This window comes from Calliphora vicina, chromosome 1 (genome assembly GCF_958450345.1).
Source record: "Calliphora vicina chromosome 1, idCalVici1.1, whole genome shotgun sequence".
Classification (NCBI taxonomy): domain Eukaryota; kingdom Metazoa; phylum Arthropoda; class Insecta; order Diptera; family Calliphoridae; genus Calliphora; species Calliphora vicina.
This window is the reverse complement of record NC_088780.1, coordinates 125,374,110-125,394,994: the sequence shown is the minus strand read 5'-3', so window position 1 is coordinate 125,394,994 and position 20,885 is coordinate 125,374,110. Positions and strand designations below refer to the sequence as shown.

The 20,885-nt window shown below is 30.9% G+C and overlaps 1 protein-coding gene across 2 annotated transcripts; it reads left to right on the top strand.

The window, feature by feature from the left end:
• Positions 1-298: 298 nt before the first annotated feature.
• Taf1 (TATA-box binding protein associated factor 1) lies at positions 299-19,007 on the top strand. Of its 2 annotated transcripts, XM_065515745.1 has the most exons (13): positions 300-631; positions 692-1,158; positions 1,213-2,041; positions 2,134-3,505; positions 3,579-3,688; positions 3,772-3,883; positions 3,955-5,421; positions 5,505-5,940; positions 6,009-6,151; positions 6,253-6,592; positions 16,315-16,419; positions 17,035-17,232; positions 18,378-19,007. In XM_065515745.1, the coding sequence occupies exons 1-13, from the start codon at positions 423-425 to the stop codon at positions 18,911-18,913; spliced, it is 6,324 nt and encodes a 2,107-aa protein (XP_065371817.1). In that variant the 5' UTR covers positions 300-422; the 3' UTR covers positions 18,914-19,007. The 2 variants fall into 2 exon arrangements, with proteins under 2 accessions (XP_065371818.1, XP_065371817.1); XM_065515746.1 differs by lacking the exon at positions 16,315-16,419 and having other exon boundaries at positions 299-631.
• The last annotated feature ends 1,878 nt before the right edge of the window (positions 19,008-20,885 follow it).

Below are 20,885 nucleotides of genomic sequence, written 5' to 3'. Positions count from 1 at the left end.
TGACCCACCAAATCTAAATCGAAAAAACTTCATATATAAAAATGGTTTTGCTGATGTCGGCCGCTCATGCCACCCTCAATTTGCTACTAATAGTAGTAGCATTATAGAGTTAACGGATGTATATTATTCATGATTGTGTGTAAACCCAGATAATTTGACGTTTTATGTATTTTGATATTTTTTTTTCATTTTAATTGTAATTGTAAGAAAAACACCGCATATTTTTAACTTTTCACCGAATATTTGGAATATTTTGCAGATAAATATAATAAGAACTACAATAATATATGTTGATAATAAAAACAGTAAAATTTGTTAAAAAATCTTAGTATTTAACCTAAATAACGACAAAATACCTGCAAAGTTTTGAGACTCCACCACAGGCAAAAAGATAAACAAGAAGAAGCAATAATATTAAAAGTATGGATACCGACAGTGATGATGATGGCTCCATCATTGGCAATGAGGATGGCGGTAGCCAAAGTAGTCAACAAGGAGGCGAAGGTGGCTTTGGAATGGATTTAACGGGAATTCTTTTTGGTAATATCGATTCGGAGGGTAAATTAATGGATGATGATGGTGGCGGAGCCTTTGATTCAGAATTTAGAGAACATTTGGGTTCATTGGCCAAGTAAGTTAACATTATTTTTAACTATTATACCTATATTTAATCCATTTGTTTTGTCCATAGAATGGGTTTACATTCGATGTTAAATGAAGTAATAGAAAGGGAAGACGTGGATGACGAAGAGGATGAGGAAACGGAAGAAAAACATAAGGAAGTGGAAGAAACCAAAAAGCCATTGAGTGATTTTGATGCTTTAAAGTCGGGTCTTTTAGATCCTAAAAGTGAACAAGAAGATGAAAATGGTGAAATTATTAAAGATGCTGATGCCGTGGATTATTCGGATATAACAGAGTTATCGGAAGATTGCCCCAAGACTCCTCCAACACAGAAATCGGAGGATAAGGAAGGATCTTCTAATGGTATGCAAGATTTAGAAGAAGCTATACCGGCTTCAACTGTTCAAGCTATTAACAAAGATGATAAGGAATTAATGCCTCCTCCCAGCATACCCTTACGGAATAATATACAAGATCTGCCGGGCAAGAGTGGTTCGGATAGTGGGATGGATTCTGATACAAAACACGAGAAAGGTAAGTTCGTAAAACATGTAAAGTTTTTGCGAAACTAATTGATGAATTTATTAGCGGCGGAACGTAAATTAGATACACCCTTGGCTGACATGCTGCCCTCTAAATATGCCAATGTAGATGTGCGTGAATTGTTTCCGGATTTTAGGCCTGATAAAGTTTTAAGATTCTCCCGCCTGTTTGGACCAGGAAAACCTTCAAGCCTGCCACAGATTTGGCGTCATGTTAAGAAGAGAAGACGCAAGCGTAAACAGTCTCGTGATCACAAGCTTCACAATCCAGGCTCAGATTCTACAAGCGATTCGGAAGAACCACGCAAAAAAGGTTTCGGTTTACATTACGGCCCTGAACCGAAACCATCACACTGCCAATCCGATGATGAGGATAAACTATTGAGCATTTTTAATGATGAAGACATTAAGCAGGAACCTGAAAGTGGTGACAATAATGAAAACAAACCAAAAATAGCCGATTGGCGTTATGGTCCAGCCCAAATTTGGTACGATATGTTAGAGGTACCCGATTCAGGAGATGGTTTTAATTACGGTTTCAAGGTACGGCACGAACACAAGAATGCAAAATCTATGCAACACATTAAAAGGGAAGAACCTAAAGAGGAAATTAAAGAAGAGCACCTGGCAGATGATGCGTTTCTTATGGTCTCTCAGCTGCACTGGGAAGATGAAGTGGTTTGGGATGGAAATGAAATTAAAGCAAAAGTGCTACAAAAGTTAAATTCAAAAACGAATGCTGCTGGTTGGTTGCCATCAAGTGGTTCTAGAGCATTTACACCAGCTGGCAAAACTTTGCCAGTGACCGGATCAACAAGTGGCAAAATAACGGGTTCGAGTAGTAGTTCATCTAGCAAACAAAAATCAAATCAAAAGTGAGTGATCGAAAAATATAAACTTGTTATCAAAATATATGTATGTTTTTTTTTATAAATGTGAAATAATTATAAAATGGTTAATGTTTTAGCTTACCCACAAAACCGCCCGAAGCTGTTGACGACACTTGGTATAGTATTTTCCCGGTAGAAAATGAAGAATTAATCTATAGCAAGTGGGAAGATGAGATTATTTGGGATGCCGAAGAAATGACCAAAATACCTAAACCTAAAGTATTAACTTTAGATCCAAATGATGAGAATATTATTTTGGGTATACCCGATGATATCGATCCTTCCAAAATTAATAAGAACACAGGACCACCACCCAAAATTAAAATACCACATCCTCATGTTAAAAAATCAAAAATTTTACTGGGTAAAGCTGGAGTTATTAATGTATTGGCTGAAGATACACCGCCACCACCACCGAAATCTCCTGATAGAGATCCGTTTAATATATCCAATGACAGTTATTACATGCCGAAGGCAGAGCCAACGTTACGCTTGAAAGTGGGTGGTGGCAGTTTAATCCAACACTCAACACCAGTAGTCGAATTGAGATCACCATTTATTCCCACACACATGGGACCTATTAAATTAAGAGCATTTCATCGTCCTCCTCTTAAGAAATATTCCTATGGTCCGATTTCCCAGTCTGTTTCGCATTCGGTATTGCCTTTGTTGAAACACATCTTTAAAAAGGCTAAACAACGTGATGCCGAACGTATTGCATCGGGTGGTGGTGATGTTTTCTTTATGCGTAACCCCGAAGATTTGAGCGGCAAAGATGGCGATATTATATTGGCGGAATTCTGTGAAGAACATCCACCCTTAATGAATCAAGTGGGTATGTGTTCGAAAATAAAAAATTACTACAAACGTAAAGCTACCAAGGATAATGCTCCTCAAGACTTTAAATATGGTGAAACTGCCATTGCACATACCAGTCCATTTTTGGGTATTTTGCATCCCGGTCAATGTATACAGGCTCTCGAGAATAACATGTATAGGGCACCCATTTATCCGCACAGTGTAAGTAACACAGACTTTTTGGTCATACGCACTCGCAACAACTACTGGATACGTGAATACAATGCCATATTTACAGTGGGTCAAGAATGTCCGCTGTATGAAGTGCCAGGTCCCAACTCAAAAAGAGCCAATAACTTTACTAGGGACTTCTTGCAAGTGTTCATTTATCGTTTGTTTTGGAAGAGTGCCGATAATCCGAGACGCATACGAATGGATGATATTAAACGAGCATTCCCCGCCCACTCTGAAAGTAGTATACGCAAGAGACTGAAACAGTGCGCCGACTTTAAGCGTACTGGTATGGATTCAAATTGGTGGGTTATTAAACCCGAATTTCGTTTACCTTCCGAAGAAGAAATCCGAGCTATGGTATCTCCCGAACAGTGCTGTGCGTATTTCAGTATGATAGCGGCCGAACAGAGATTAAAGGTGCGATGAATTATTGTAATAAATAATATGTAGCCTGTTATTGATTCTGTTATTATTGTTTCCATTTCAATAGGATGCTGGTTACGGTGAAAAATTCTTATTTGCACCTCAAGAAGATGATGATGAAGAGGCTCAGCTGAAGCTTGATGATGAAGTTAAAGTTGCACCTTGGAATACAACACGGTACGTCCTTTCAGGCAGATAATATTTACATTTGAAATGAAAATGTCTTAATCGTTAAGCATAATTATTTAATTATTTTTCAGAGCTTATATACAGGCCATGCGAGGTAAATGTTTATTACAACTTACAGGACCTGCTGATCCGACTGGTTGTGGTGAAGGCTTTTCATACGTAAGGGTACCAAATAAGCCAACGGTAAGTTTTGTATCCATAATATAAACAACAAAAATTATTTTTTACAAATCAATTCCTTTTTTATCTTAAAGCAAACGAAAGAAGAACAAGAATCCCAACCAAAACGTACGGTTACCGGTACCGATGCTGATTTACGTCGTCTACCTTTGCAACGAGCTAAAGAACTGCTCCGTAAATTCAAAGTACCCGAAGAGGAAATCAAAAAACTCTCAAGATGGGAAGTCATTGATGTAGTACGTACATTGTCAACGGAAAAGGCTAAGGCTGGTGAACAAGGCATGGATAAGTTCTCCAGAGGTAATCGGTTTTCAATAGCCGAACATCAAGAACGTTATAAGGAAGAATGTCAGCGTATATTCGATTTACAAAATCGTGTTTTGGCCAGTTCGGAAGTTCTGTCAACAGACGAAGATGAATCGTCGGCCTCAGAAGAGTCAGATTTAGAGGAATTGGGAAAAAATCTAGAAAACATGTTGTCGAATAAAAAGACTTCTACTCAGCTGACAATGGAAAGAGAAGAACAGGAAAGACAAGAATTACTCAAAAAAATTATGGAAGATGAAGAGGGCAACAAAAACAAGGGAGATAAAAATAAAGATGGCAATATGGATAGTCAACAACAATCCTTGCAAAATTCAAATCAAGGTAGAATATTGAAAATTACCAGAACCTTCAAAGATTCTGAGGGTAAAGAGTATACCAGGGTGGAAACTGTTAGAAGACAACCTATTATAGATGCCTATGTCAAAATTCGTACCACAAAGGATGAACAGTTTATAAAACAATTCGCGACCTTGGACGAACAGCAAAAGGAAGAGATGAAACGTGAGAAGAGAAGAATTCAAGAGCAATTGAGACGTATTAAACGCAACCAAGAAAGAGAACGTTTGGCTCAATTGGCTCAAAATCAAAAATTACAACCCGGAGGCATGCCCACATCTCTGGGTGATCCAAAAACTTCGCAGAGTTCTTCGCACAAAGAAAGAGACAACAGTCATAAGGAAGTAAGTCCTTCAAGAAAGAAATTCAAGTTGAAACCAGATTTGAAGCTTAAATGTGGCGCCTGCGGGCAGGTTGGCCATATGCGTACCAATAAGGCTTGTCCCCTATACACTGGTACTCAAGGTCCGCCAACATCTTCTTTGAATATGTCCATGAACGAAGACCCAGACGAGGAGCCCGAAAGAGAGGAGAGGGACAGAGAAAGAGAAAGAGAAAGAGAGAAGAACATTGAAGAGGATGATTTGGTTAATGTTGATGGTACAAAAGTTACATTGAGTAGTAAACTATTAAAACGTCACGATGAGGGTAGCCGCAAGAAAGCACTGTTGTTGAAAGTTCCCAAAGATGTTATGGGTAAAAAGAAGAGAAGAATGGCCAGTGATATACACTGCGATTATTTGCAAAGACACAATAAAACGGCCAATCGTAGAAGAACAGATCCAGTGGTCGTATTGTCTTCCATACTAGAAGAGATACTCAATGATTTGCGAGCCATGCCTGATGTAACACCATTCATGTTTCCCGTGAATGCTAAGGTACTATAAACTCATCTATAAAAATGTAATTCATTATTTTAAACTGAATATGTATTCTATTATTATTTTTTTTATTATTACAGTTGGTTCCCGATTATTATCGCATTGTCATTAAACCCATGGATTTACAAACTATGCGCGATAATATACGTCAAAAACGCTACCATAGTCGTGAAGAATTTCTCGCCGACCTCAATCAAATTGTCGAAAATTCTACTTTATACAATGGACCTAATAGTTCTTTCACCAATGCAGCGCAACGCATGTTAAAAAGTTGCTTCGATCTATTGGCCGAAAAAGAAGATAAACTTATGCGTTTGGAAAAAGCTATTAATCCCTTATTGGATGATGACGATCAGGTGGCTTTATCATTTATATTCGAAAAATTGCATGGCAAAATTAAACTTATGCAAGAAAGTTGGCCTTTCCTTAAACCAGTCAACAAGAAACAAGTCAAAGACTATTATACGATTATAAAGAGACCTATGGATTTGGAAAGCATTGGTAAAAATGTTGAAGGTAAGCTAAATATCTCTATTTTTATTAAAAAAAATAATATTTCTAAAACATTATTTTCTATTCAATAGCCCATCGCTATCATTCACGTGGAGAATTCTTGGGTGACATTGAATTGATAGCTACAAATTGTGAACAATACAATGGCAGTGAATCTCGCTTTACCAAAAATGCAAAACATATTTTAGAATATGCTCGATCACAGTTAGATGAGGTATGTTTAAACTTTATAATTTTAACAACCGTTAAAATTATACAAAATGTATAAAAACATACTGTACACATTTCCAATTTTATTTCCGTAAATCTTCACAGTTTGCTGAACATTGTACACAATTAGAACAGAACATTGCTAAAGTTCAAGAGCGTGCACGAGCCGATGCAGAACTAGATGATACCTGGGGTGGTGATGATCAAGACTATGATTATATGCGAACAAGTCGATCTAGTACACCCGAAAATGATTTCATTGACGTTGAGGGTAATGAAAGAGCATCAACCTCTTCTGCCGCTTCCTTCCAACGCGGCATTGGCGGTCATATATCACTGACAACCGGACAAACCGCAACAGCACAAACACCAGATATGGCTCCACCGGTAGATATTAAGCGTGGTCGTGGGCGACCTCGCAAACAACGTGATACTGTGGAAGAAGGTAAGTTTGTATGTTTTTTGCTTTTAATTTACTAGAATGAAATGATTTGATTTTTAATTTAAATAAAATGCTTCAAATTAACTGCTTTCTATACCCTTCACCATGAATAGTTATAAAAAAAACACAAGCAATACAATCCTATTTAATTCCAAAAATTATTGACTTAATTTTGGCGTCGGGTTAGCTTACATAGTCGTCGTTATTCCGTTATGTCATGTAAGTGATAATGGAGGACAAGAAGGAAATTTATTTTAAAACTAGCAATAACAATACATTTTACATTCGCAATTCAGCTTTGGGTGGAGAAAAACAAGTCGCGCGTCTTGCCATTATCAGATAAAATAATTGTGAAATTATCCATATTCGCTACCGTTCATGTCCAGCTAGCTACCTTACCTCTGAAATAATGATATATATTTATCATAACTTGTTGGCAATATATTCCAAGATATAATAATTAAATTTAACAAGCTAAATTTTGATTAAAAAAATTGTTCAAAGGCCTGAATAAAGCTCAACAAAATAATTAACTTGTGACATAAGCAAGAAATGTGGAAGAGTCCGCTTAACTTGTAAAGATAGCGATATATTCAGGTGATATATAGTGTCAGACGGACTCTAATACAAACGTTATCAAGATGTTGCCGTCAATTATAACCAATAAGCATCTCAAGCTACTAACAATATCTACAGTAGAGTCAAATAAATCAGTTATATTTGGTCTAAAAACAAGAGTTTGGTTTTATCCAGATTAATTTGAAGACAGTTTGTTAGCATCCAGTCATCCAGGTTAGACAAAATAGTAGCCTGTAAAACAAATTGACTTTCTCATTTTATAAATATCATTGCAAATTGTATAAATATTATCGGCAAAAGCAAAAGATTTTTAATTACTGTAAACAAGCGATTCCAATAAATCAATCTGAAACAATGTAAATAAAATAAGACCAATCAGAAGATATGTCATTGACGGATACAAATTGCTTATAATCACATAATATATTCAGTGAATTCTGTCAAGAGAAAACATGTACTACGACCATGACGAGTGATTTGGCCCTTAATTAAATTTTCTACAACCTTAGATGCCGCAGACGAAATACTATTGGTATCGTGTGTTCAACTGTTAGTTGACCATTATTTTTGGGAATAGGAATGTTCCTTTTATTTTTATTTAAAAAATAATAATTTTGTTAAAATTAGTTTCAGTGTTAATTATTTTAATGAAAATATTCTACAAAAAGGAGTTTAGAAGTTTTGTTTCAGGATTGCCATATATCATGTTGTCTTCGATTTCAGGTACGTTTAGACGATATGTTTTCCACATACCTTAACAAGCATTCGATACATATGAAATTTCATTTGTATCATAGATGGGGGTAGTCCACTAATTTTGCAGTTTGCACTAATACTTAGTGATAGTCAAAATTAGTGCAATATTTTTGTTCATATTTAGTGCTGAGTTGAAAATTAGCAGCCTCAGTAAACATTAGTGATAGTGAGTTAAAAATTTTTTCACTCAAAATTAAATTAGTTAATTTTAAAAAAATGTCATCATCAGTTTATTGCAACTTTTTTTTCTGCACTAATTTGAGTGCAACTTCAAATTGTGCACTAAATTTTTAAGTTCAAAATGGTTTAAGTTTATTTCTGTGCACTAATTTAAAACTTAAGAATAATACTTCATTAAAAATAACAAAAAATATTTAAAATTTTGATTTTTCGAATTTGGATTTAACAATTTCATGACAACTCATTTTTTAAAATTTAGTGATAGTATGCAGCTTTTATTGATTGCAGGTTAAAATTTTGCACTAATTAATTGTAGTGCAGATTTTTGCACTAAATCTTCGTTTAGTGATAGTGAAAAAATTATCACTATTTTTTTAGAGCTAATTAAGAAATAAGCATTATCACTAAAGCTGATAAAAAAAATAGTGCAAACTAAATGTTTTACAATTTTATTGAGTGATAGTGCAATGTTGATTTCAATCAACATTTAGTGCATTACCCCCAACTATGATTTGTATGTTAATATGGCGTTCACAATTACTCGTTTTGTTCACTTTCGAATAGAAAAACATACACAAAGAACATGTATTTTAAATATACAAAGTTTCATATACATAGATCTCATGGCATAGATTACAACTGAATATGTAACTGAGGAACAAAAACATAAGTCTCTTGTAAAACCCTAATTAAGGTATTTATAGACGGCAATACTGAGTATTAATATTTGTAAAAAACTCAAAAAATACAAATGATTTTTTTGATTTACGGTCGGTATTGAAAATTTGTTTAAAACAATTCAAAAACTTTTTATTTTCGTATGTATGGGGTATGTATTTATACAAACAAATACGGCAAACAAAAATGTAAAGAAAATATAAAATAAAAATAAAGTTAGCAGAAAAATATCAATGAACAAAGAAATAAAATATTTGTAATACTATCGTGTAAACAAGAAATGTATTTTTCGAAACGATTTCTTGACATACCGAAAGATTTCAATAATATTTTAAATTTGAAAAGTGTTAATACTCAGTATTGCCATCTATAAATATCTTTAATGAAAATTTATTGCCCTGCTTTTTGTATTTTGTTTATTTTTTTATTGACATTTCTTTCTCCATCCCTTCTATGTGTTTATTCGACGTCATACGGTATGTACAAGTTCAAGCCGTTTTCATTATAAGGCGATGTCTACAGCACATCTGATTACACAAGTTTACAAAAAACAGTTTTTTTTTTAAATGTACTTGTTGTAAAATCAATACCACTTTATAATGAATACGCATTGTACAAGTTTACAACATTTTACAATAAATGTCAAAATGCGCATGAAAAACATATCGTGTGACCGCACCTTAACAAGTTATCAGCTGTTGTTGTTAAGCAATAATAAATACATACATTCATATGGAAAAAAAAAATTACATTTAAAGAATATTTTTGGTAATGTGAAGACAATGTTGTAGTACCATATAAATCTAAGTTGTGAAACTAATATTGGAAAGAATAATCTGGTGAAGCACCAAATAAAACTTGATTGATAAGTGGATGAGTATTAATTAAAACTCATAATAGAAAACACTACTATAGGGATTAAATTACATACGGAGTTTTTTGACGCAAAGAGCCTGAGATAATAATTCATGGCCAAATACATAACTTTTTTTTTGCGATAAATTGAAATGATACCTATTTGTGGAAAATAAAAAGATAGTTGTATACAAAATAATCTCGAGAATTGTATTACTAAAATTATAAATCACAGCAGTGAATTCAGTTTGAAGGATTATTTTGTTTTTATATCACTTGACAATACGAAGGAAAATATTTGGATTGGGTGTTGAGAAATTTAGAGAAAGTGTACGATATCGAACAAATGGAAACCCCCAATTGCTTACTTAAAAACAGAATAAACATACGTACAATGTATCACAAAACTATTTTGCTTACCAATTTTTTTTGCAGTTGAAAATATATGTACATGTAAAATTAATTGTTGTTTAGTTGGATTTTATTATTTCGCAATAAAATTTGCAGGCCACAAAAGTATTTTGCCTTTTTTGTCTTAAAAATGCGGGATTTTTAAAATGTTTCGCTTTTATTTTGAAACATTTGTATAATTGGCAAGGGCTCTACTATAAGGCGGGTGAGGTAAACTTCTCAACCACTTAATTATTAATAGATTTTAAAAGGTGGCCGAGTGTTGATAAGATGATTTTCATTTATGGCGTTCACGCAGCATTTCGGACATGCAAGATCGTCTTAACCATAAGTTTTGGTACTTTTTTCAATTAAAGATTCGAGATTCGATTCGTTGGTACATTTTCGAAGCCCAAAAAAAGCTTTGGTGTTTACACTATAATGATCAAGATCAAGGTTGCCAACTCTTCAGCTCAGAAAATGGCTAGATTTTGAATTAAAAATGGCTAGAAATGGCTAAAACCCAAAAATTAATTAATACAAATTCATAAATATTACATTTCTTGTCCCCATTACCACGAAGTCTGGTTATGTGTTAACTAATAGTTATACTGACAGATTTTTAAAATAATTTTTACCGACTTCGTGTTAACCCTTTGATGCCCAAATTATTTTAGCCGTTGTAAAAATTTTAAATTATTTTTTTTCTTTGATGCTAGGCTCTAATTTGTTACATATACTAAGATTTAGGTGATAGAAATTATATAGACCGATTTTTTTTAAGGTTGCATGTATGCAACATTGGGCACCAACCGTAATAAAAATGCAGTATTTGTTTTTATTTTGTTTCAAATTATTTTGGTAAGTTCTTATACATAAGCTAAAAAATAAATAGAAAATTATGTGTGAAGCTAAAAAACAGTTTCGGGTTGCATTAGTCCTGGTCCACACTGTGAAACATTTGCTGCAAAACATTTTTCAATTCTCTTTTGAAACTTCATTCGTGTCCACACAGTGAAGTTTTTGCTTTTCAGTTTTTGACATTTCTGTATAGTACGAATACGAACAAATAAATGTGGATGACATACTCAACAAAAACTTCATGTACATGAAACAAAGTTCCCTTTTTCATTCCTCTTTCCCCTTTCATCAACAAATTCAAATGTTTTGCAGCAAATGTTTTACAGTGTGGACCGGGACTTACAATATAAATCAAGTTTACACTTAAGACACTTCGAGCATAGAAAATGACTTTTACTTTTTCGGCAACGTCCTCGTCCTTCCAAAGTGACCCAATGTCCGGCGTTGTCTAGTCTGATATTATTATCCGGTTCTGGTGTTACTATATACCGAGATGTTGGTACTGGCAAGCCTTCAGGTGTACTATCTTGGGGGTTTATTGGTCTACCTTTCTTATATCTATTTCTTATACCATGCTTTGATTTTTTGCAGTGAATAAGGCCTTTAGCTACACATGTTGCAAAGTTAACAAGAGACATTAGCTTAATTTCTGGAGTTACCGCTTTAATATTGCGCCTATAGAAGAGCCAGTAGTTTCCAACGGTAGTTCCAATTGTCCAATACAAAATTCGAGTGTAATATTTCGTAGACTTGTGGTTTATGCGATATAATTCTAGCAATATATCTGCCAAATCAACTCCTCCCATTTATTTATTGTATTCAGTGACGATAGCAGGTCAAGGAATTTATTCAAATTGTTAACTTTAAACATATGACCTGGCTCAATAGAAGAACATCTTCAACAAGTTCAATTATTTCGTTTGAAATTCCATTCTTCACCAAATTTTTCGCTATATCCTCATCATATTCCAAATCTTCATCTCGATCCGAATCATACCGATCATAATTTAAAACCTACGCAATTTCTATCTTCGAAGTTCAAACTTTTAAAATAAAAAAATAAATCATAATCACTTACTTATGTATTCAGATACATAAGTAAGTGATTATGATTTATAACAAAAAACAAAAGTAACAAAAAATATACCCACTCGAGCCCAATGTTGCGTGTATGCATCTTAAGGAATGAAAAAAATATGCACGAAAATTTACACTATATTTTATCAGTTTTAAATCACATATATGTTATTTCATATACATATATTTTATAATTTAGGGTCACAATTTTGAAATAAATCTTTTTGAAAACTCTTAAAATATCTTTTTTTATAACTTAATTTTTCTAAAAAAACTCCATCAATTACATGCAATTTTTACATCAACTTAAAAAATATTATAGCGGTAAAAAACTTTCTAATTTAATATACGAATTGAAAGAAAAGATGACAAAGAACGAAATTTTGCAAAAATGTAAAAATTTTAGTTTTAATAACAATAAATATGGGCGTTCAAAATTAGAAAACATATATGCAACAATGGGCATGAAAGGGTTAATGGGGTTTAGCAGATTAACCCCCATTTTCTCAATCTCAAAAACCAATAATATTCTCATCAAATCATCTACCGACGAATTTGTTTAAAAGTACTGTTTCTTTGTCATTTGATAAAAAATACTGTTTTATTTTTAAAAAATTCCAAAAATGTTCAAGAAAAGAATAAAATAAAAAAGGCTAAGACAAAATAAAATGGCTAGATCTTCCGGCTAGATTAAATCTAGCCATATTTTTATGGCTAAATGAAAATAAAATCGCTAGATCTAGCCGGAAAATGGCTAAATTGGCAACCTTGATCAAGATATGTACCCTTCAAAATTAAAAACTAAAATCGTGTTCAAAAGATACGCCATCTATACACCAAATAAATTCCAGTTCATTTTTTGAGATTGGTATTTCTAACAATTTATCTTTGAATTTGTTTATGTTTTTGTTAAAAGGATCGATTATTGCGTTTTCCAAGTAATAATTTTGTCCGTATTGTGAGTGGTTTTGATGATCTTTGTATTAAAAATGGAAGATAGGAAGGACTAATACTCGAGAAAAACCGTGTAAACCCAGAGATCAAGGACTACTAAGAATAACACTATGTAAAAAATGTAAACAACGAAACAGTCAATAGAGTGCTGTGAGCCCTACGAGAAAAAAATCGGATATCATTCACTGAGCTCCATAAAAATAAAAATTTTGGAGTTTTTGGCAATTCAAAATTGTTGGCGAATTGGAAAATATTAAAAAAAAATATAAATTACAAGAAAAATTTAAAAAAAGACCAAATAACAAAGGCAAAATAATTTTGTGACAGTCTAAATTATACAGTACTGTAAAATAGTAAAATGCAACGACTAAACAAATGTTAATATTTTTAAAATTTTGTTGGAGGTTTTATATAATTTATGTATGAATGAACACTGAAGATACTTTTTAAAGTAATTGCATTCAAATTTAACTGATTACGTTATTTCAACTTATGTCATGGTTATATTACGAAGGCTATGAACAATTTCCACGACTTGTAAATGAAAAAGCAAATCTCATACAATATTCACCGCTATACATATACATTTTACGATATAATACGAAGTTTAGTTTTGGTTGAAAATAAAAATGCCCAGGTGCCGCAAGGCATCTCTCGAAAAACGTAGACGTGATCAGCGAAATGCCCAAATAAAATATCGAGAAAAGCATGGAGATTTCCAACGCGAAAGAAATAGACAATTGACGGCTTTACGTAGAACTAATGAAGATTATCGTATCGAAGAACGTAGTAAATGTCGGAAAGCTATGCGAAAAAAACGGTATTGTGAACAAATTAAGAAAAAAGCTGAACTACAATCACAAGAATATCTAGTTAAAAATGAATTTGATAATAACATTGATATTAATTGTATAACTAATCGAATTAATATTGCGAACTATAATGAATCTGATAGAGAAAGAGATCATGAGCTATCATATTCAATTATTAATGGATATGGATATAATGAACGTAACAGTTTTCCAAAATTGGAAAATTATTATTTACAAGAAGATTTTGAGAGGGAAACATGTGTGGTGATTGAACACTCGAACCAAAACAAACCACATCCTACTGGCATTTGTGCAAGTAATGCAGAATTTTGTATGCCAATACGAGTAAAGAAATTCAGTAAGAATAATTACATACAAATACATATATTTATTTTGTTTTGCTTTTATTAAGATATCATTTACTTAATGTTCAATTATATTTAAAATTAATAATAAGCCTTAATAAACACTTACACTTTTTAATATATGTACCAATAAATGTTCTAGTTAGAAATTTATTAACCTAAAAGGATATATGTAAGCATTTGATTTTTTCATATTTTCTCAATACATATATATTTTTCAATGGACAATCCTTTTGAAACGAAAAATTTAAATAACCGGACATTGAGAAAGTATGCCTAGATGTGGTGATACTTTTCAAATTTTTAAATGGTCTAAATAACTCCCTTGACAAAAATTTATCAAGAGGGTGAAGGGTATATGTAAAAGATTCGGCCTAGCCGAATTGCACTCTAATATAAATTTTATAATTAGATTTTAATTTATTTTCTTTTTAATTTAAATTTTATGCTGCCTATTAGATTTTTATTTTGTTAAATTCTAAACTATTTATGGGTTGCGGTTTATATTAATTTTTTGTTATTAATATTATTATTTTTTGATTTATTACATTTATTTCTAATAACAACTAATCATCATTTTAACTAGGTTTGAATTAACCTGAAATTAATAGTTAATTTGAATTTTCTTCTAACAAAAAACCATCAAAAACACAAACACTTGCCAAATTCTTTTTAAACAAATAATATTTTCCATTGAATAATTTTTGTTTTTTTTTTCAAGCGAATTTATGTGGGAAGGTTTTGAAGTTAAATTTATTTAAAACAGTGAACTTAGAGCTTAAACTATTAGGGGTTATCATGTAATCAAAAAATTGTTTAGTAAAGCTTATAAGTTGTGTATAATAAATTTTGTTTAATGAGTTTATAAAGTAACTCATTAAACAAAATTTATTTAGATAATTACAATGTGTAAACAACCTTGCAAAATATGTAAACAGCTTTTTGAAAAAAATTAATAAAATATTTTATATGAATGAAAAAATAATAAAACAATAGAGAACTTGGTACATAAAGGAAATATTTGAGTACATTTTTTGTTTGAATTTCTTGAAAGTTTTTATTTTGGAAATTCAATAAATATGTATTTTTAAATTGTATACCAAAATACAGCTAACACAAAGGTAACAACCAAATGGACATAAGTGAGCTGTGCAAATTTTGGGCGGCTACCTGTTAAACTATACTTATGCTATAATATAGCAAAAATTAATAAAATCATATTAGAATTCCGAAAAGTTTTAATATAAAAAAGGAAAAAAAAAAGAAAAATTTTAAATTATTTCGGTTTTTGTATTAACTAATTTCAGCATTTCAATGGATAACTTCCAAGTAATTCCTTCAATGTGAAGTTACATATTTCATTCGTGTGAGAGGTCAGGAAACTTCTAATCAATATTTGAAAAACTTACAATAAATAATATTACAACTTCATTCAATAATATTGTCATATCTCCTGACAATTAAACAGCAAATTTAAGTGCAAAATTGCATAGCAATGCACTTTTTTATAGAAAAAATTAATTTGCACTTTTTTTTAGCATTTTTTCTTGAAGTTCTGGTAACACTGTATGACTGTCACAAAATCCATACTTTATGAGTTATCAACGTCTAATATCATAAAATTGAATGGACTAGGCCAAGCTTTTACATTTTTCAAAACCGAAAAGCGCAGTTTTAAATTTGTTATGTTTTTTTGGAAACTATAATATAATGATCATAAGAAAACGAAAAACGATTATATTATTGTTCATCTGAAAGAACAATCAATACATATTTTAAAAACATGTTCATATCTTCAAAACCATCACACAAATTGTTTGCAATAAAAATTATAAAAAATCATACTCAGACCTTCGTTTCGTCAATCGTTTATAAATTTCGCATAAAGTAAAATTTTGTATCAATTAGTTTCTTCTCAAAGCAAACATGCTGTGCCGTCGTCATGATTTTATGTTGTAAAGTGATTTTTCTTTTTTTTTAATACAATAATTTATATATAATTTTTGTGTTTTTTAAAATTTAATTTTTCTGTTCAATTATTTTTTTGTTTTTTGTTGTTGTTGTTGTAATCTTAAAAAAAATTAAAAACAAATTTTCTTTTATTCCTTCCTAAAAACAAAATAATACGTTTGAAAATATCTCACATACAAATGAGAAACAAAACTACAACAACAAGCCAAACCAAACCAAAAATGCGTTACAAATTCTATACTTTTAGTCAAATTTAATCCGAATGCTGTTAAACGTGGTCGTGGTCGTCCCCGTAAGGACAGCCTAGCCTCAAATATAAGTAACCCACATAATTCCTCCTTTCTGGAAGAAGGTAAGACTAATAACTACTGCTATTACTACTTGCAAATAACTCAAAAAATAAAACAATCAAATTATAATCTTAAGCTTAATTTAAAAAATCAAATGCAACAATAATTCTAACTTTACATATTATGCACACAAGCACACAACATTATCACTAATAACACCCGATCTTCCGTAATTCTAGACAAAATCAACTATTTTTTTTAAAATTAATACACCTTTTTTAAAATTCAGTTTTTAATTATTTATTATATTTCACGCTTTAGTATTTAGAATTCATAAATCATTTTGTATAGTTTTTTATGTTAATTTAAGCTTGTTCTAGTACACTATTTTGTTCCTTTTTTATTTTAATTTTTTAAATTAATATAATTTTCAAAAAACTTGTTCTTTTGAAAAATTTAATTTTTCGAAAATTTGTCATAATAACTGTTGTGTAATATAGAAATTTTTAAATATTTTTATACTCTTCTGTATATACATATTTTCTTAAAATATATCTGATCTTATATAATTGTTGGATAATTAACATTTTATTTTTTTTAATGTATTTTAAAACCTTAAACAAGCGACTGCCAAAATTTAAAATATTACTTTATTTTTGTAAAATTTTTACCTGTAGATCTGCAATGTTCCACGGACGATGATGAAGATGGTTTTCAAGAGGTCTCCGAAGATGAAAATAATCCAGCCAGTTTCTTGGAGGGTGAACGCGTTCATTCTATGTCAACAGCCGGTGGCAGTGAGGGCGGTTCTGATCTAATTGATGCAGCCCATATTAAGACAGAAATGAAAATTGAACCAACACATTTAGGTGGAGGTGAGTACTGAAAGTTGGATTTTATTTTTAAAATAATGTTTAAAATTATACCGCCTAACTATGAAAGTAATTTTAAAGTTAGTTTTTGTTAAAGCCAGTTTTAGCCTTTATTTTAAAATAGAACTTTTGTTTTTTTTTCGTACCATAATAAATATTTAATAAAATCTTTCAAAAGCTTTGGTTTTTGTCGAATTTATCTACACACACATTATATTTGGTTTATATACGTTCTGATTTGAAAACGAAACGAATTTGTAATTTTTCCAGATTTAACTTAAATTCTGACCAATTATTTAAAAAAAACTTTACTGATTTTCCAAATTCACCAAATTATACTTCAAAATAAAAAATTTAAATATTTTTATGTAAACAAAATTTATTTTTTTTTGCAATTTTTTAATTTTATTGGAAAAATTTTTTTTTTCGAATTGTTTTTTGTTAATTTTTTTTTTAAAGTTTAAAATTTTTTTTATATTTATAACAAACACCAAATTATATGTACTTCAAAATAATTATTTTTTTAATATTTAGCGAAAAAAAACTTTTCGTGAAAAAAAAAATCGGGTTAAAACATATTTTTACGATTTTAACCCATTGTAGGTCCAACTTACTATGGTTTTATATACGTCATTGCAAATCTTTGAAATATCTATCATTAGATATCCATATTGCCTATATTAATGACTTAGTAATCCAGATATAGGTCAAAAATAGGGTCAAAAATCGAGGTTGTCCTGGTTTTTTCCTCATATCTCAGCCATTTGTGGACCGATTTTGCTGATTCTCGAAAGCATGTCTGAAAGAATTATTGAAGAAGATATCTGGGGTCTTCAGAAAATTGATTTCAACAGACAGACATGGCTTAATCTATATCTATAAGGATCCAGAATATACATATATACTTTATAGGGTCGGATATGAAAAATGTAGAAATTACAAACGGAATGACAAACTTATATATACCCTTCTCACGAAGGTGAAGGGTATAAAAATACAGGGAATTCCAAGGAATGAAAATATTTTATAATTATTTCCGAGAATGGAAAAAGCCCGGGAAATTCGGAACCATAGTTTTGACTGGCGATTCTAAAAAATTACCTCGATACCGCATATTCAAATTTGTTATCTCTCCTTTCCTATTTCAGATGATTCAATGGATTTGGATCCTAACTATGATCCATCCGATTTTCTAACAATGCACAGTCGTATGGGTAACAATGAAACTAATCAGCAACAACAAGATAACAAGATGTCACAATTTCTGCAACACGAAGAGGGTCAAAATGAAAATATTCAAACAACACATGATAACAAAGCGAACATGCATCAAATGCCGTTAATGATGGGTTCAAATGATAATATGGGCATTGATGATGATTTAGCGATATCTGAAAGTGACGAAGAGGACGATGGTAATGTACGTGTTAAAAGGGAACTATTTACTGATCAATTGGAAGACGATCAGGAACAACAACAGATGCTGCAACAGCAATCAATTATTGATATGCAAATGCAGCAACAACAGCAGCAACAAGAACAATTGCCAATTCAGTCTTATGTTGATATTGACGCCTCAAAAGAAGATTATCAACAGCAACAGCAACAGGAACAACACCATCAGCCCCAAACTCAACCCTCCCATCACGATGATAACAATGATGATGACTGGTTAAGATTTTAAGAAATTGTAATTTTTTAACATCCCACTTACTTTGAATGAAGCTTTTGTTAAAGTTAAAATAAAGTATGGTTAAATATATATTTTTTTTTATAAATTTTTTTTTTTGAATTTTTATTGAAAAATTTTTGAATTTTATATGTTATTTTATTTAGTGGAGTTGTATACAACACCTAAAGTACCAGGTTGTCCCACATCACAATACATCTATAAAGGTGCGGAGTCGATCTGGAAAATCGACCCACAATTTCTTTTTTATTTATGTCATTTATTTTAGATTGTAGGCTGAATTAAAAACGAATACCCCGATTTTTTTTAGCTATTATTGACCTACACAGATAATTTGGATATTAAACAAATGACATTAAATTATTTAAAATATATAAATTAAATATAAAATTATAAATTAAAATACATACATATATTAATAAAAGAAAGCATTCGTCAGGTAAGTGGTGATACTGTATGATAAAACAACAACCTCAAAATTAATATTTAAAAATCAATAGTTACTTTGAAAATTTTATACAAAATTTATTATTTTCCAAATTTATTATAAAATCTGATTAGAAATAATAATATGTACGAATCACATTTTTTACTTCATGGTGCAAGTGGTAGTATTATAAAAATCTACGGAACACAAATTTTTGAATTTTACTTGTCTTCGACTCCCTTTTGTATGCAAATTTATTATAGCAGAATTTAACAAAACTTACCCGCTTTGATCTAAAACAAAAGTGAAGTTTTTGGTACAGAAATTGGTTAAAAATTTTAGAAAAACAAAGAAATATCAATTCCACTTTGAAAACTGAAAGTGGTTTCATTCTGAAAGAAATTTTCGTTTTACTTTTTCTGAAGAAGCGAAATACGAAATTAATTCCAATTTCGATCGGAATGGAATTCTATGACAGGCCTGTATATACACTGTTTCAAACAATTGTCCGTACCCCATACAGCTGAAAATACATTTGATTATAATTCGAAAAATATTTACCCGATTCAAATAAAGAAAATGTTTTTTAAAATTCCAACAAGTGATTATTAAAATTGCCAATTAATATTAACATAAAAAAAAGGTTCACATTTATTTTTAACAACAAAATTAAAAATAGTTCAAAATATAAATTTACATATCTATTTATAAAATGCATATTATGATGACGACCTTAATATGGAATGTAGAGTTCTTTAGCAGCAATTACGTCTCTTAAGCGATTTTTCATCGATAAAGCCAGTTTTATGATGACATATGTATTTCAGCATTTGCTTATTAGTTATTTTATGCTGGGGAATTTTTTCCTCCTACTACAACTGCAGCCAGCAGCATTTGTGTTCGTGTAGTCGTGTAGCCAGCTGTCTTCAATGTGTTTAATGCACTATGATAAAAATTTGTGAAATATGGACAGGGGTCTAAATAAATTATCCTCATAAATACCACTCCACCTGATACACAAATAACTTATTGCTGGCAGTACCATTCCTAGTTCTTCTTTAATATATACAACAGGGATGAAAAATTAAAGTTTTGTTTGTGGTCAACGTATTCATATAGTACTTTTTTCAACATCAGAGTACTATAATGTAAATGTTTAATTATATAAATATTAGCGTAGTAGTGTTGCAGATACAAAAAAATACAGAGCAGATATTCGAACCTTTTAGTAATGGTAAAGGGAAATGTTACATTTTCTGCTAATGATAATTTTTAACTTATCTATAACAAATTTAGAATCAAGGATTGGGAGCTTAATGGAATAAAAGTACCGAAAAGAGAGACATTTTTTTATTTTCTGTAATAATTTACCTAGAAATATTAAACAAATCATACCTATATGGCTATGAGAGAATGGAATCCTCTTTAGACTAGTTTTATAATAAATCCATATCAGTTAAATTAAAGAAATGTTCTGTCTATTTAAAAAAAAAAACAGAATAACTTAGTTTCAAATGTTAATATATTTTTTAGTACAAC

Bases quoted from the DNA above. Each gene is read 5' to 3' on its own strand.
- Taf1 (XM_065515745.1), top strand. From the start codon at position 423: ATGGATACCGACAGTGATGATGATGGCTCCATCATTGGCAATGAGGAT. The intron at 632-691 runs GTAAGTTAACAT...TTTTGTCCATAG, and splicing joins CATTTGGGTTCATTGGCCAA to AATGGGTTTACATTCGATGT. The intron at 3,884-3,954 runs GTAAGTTTTGTA...TTTATCTTAAAG, and splicing joins GGGTACCAAATAAGCCAACG to CAAACGAAAGAAGAACAAGA.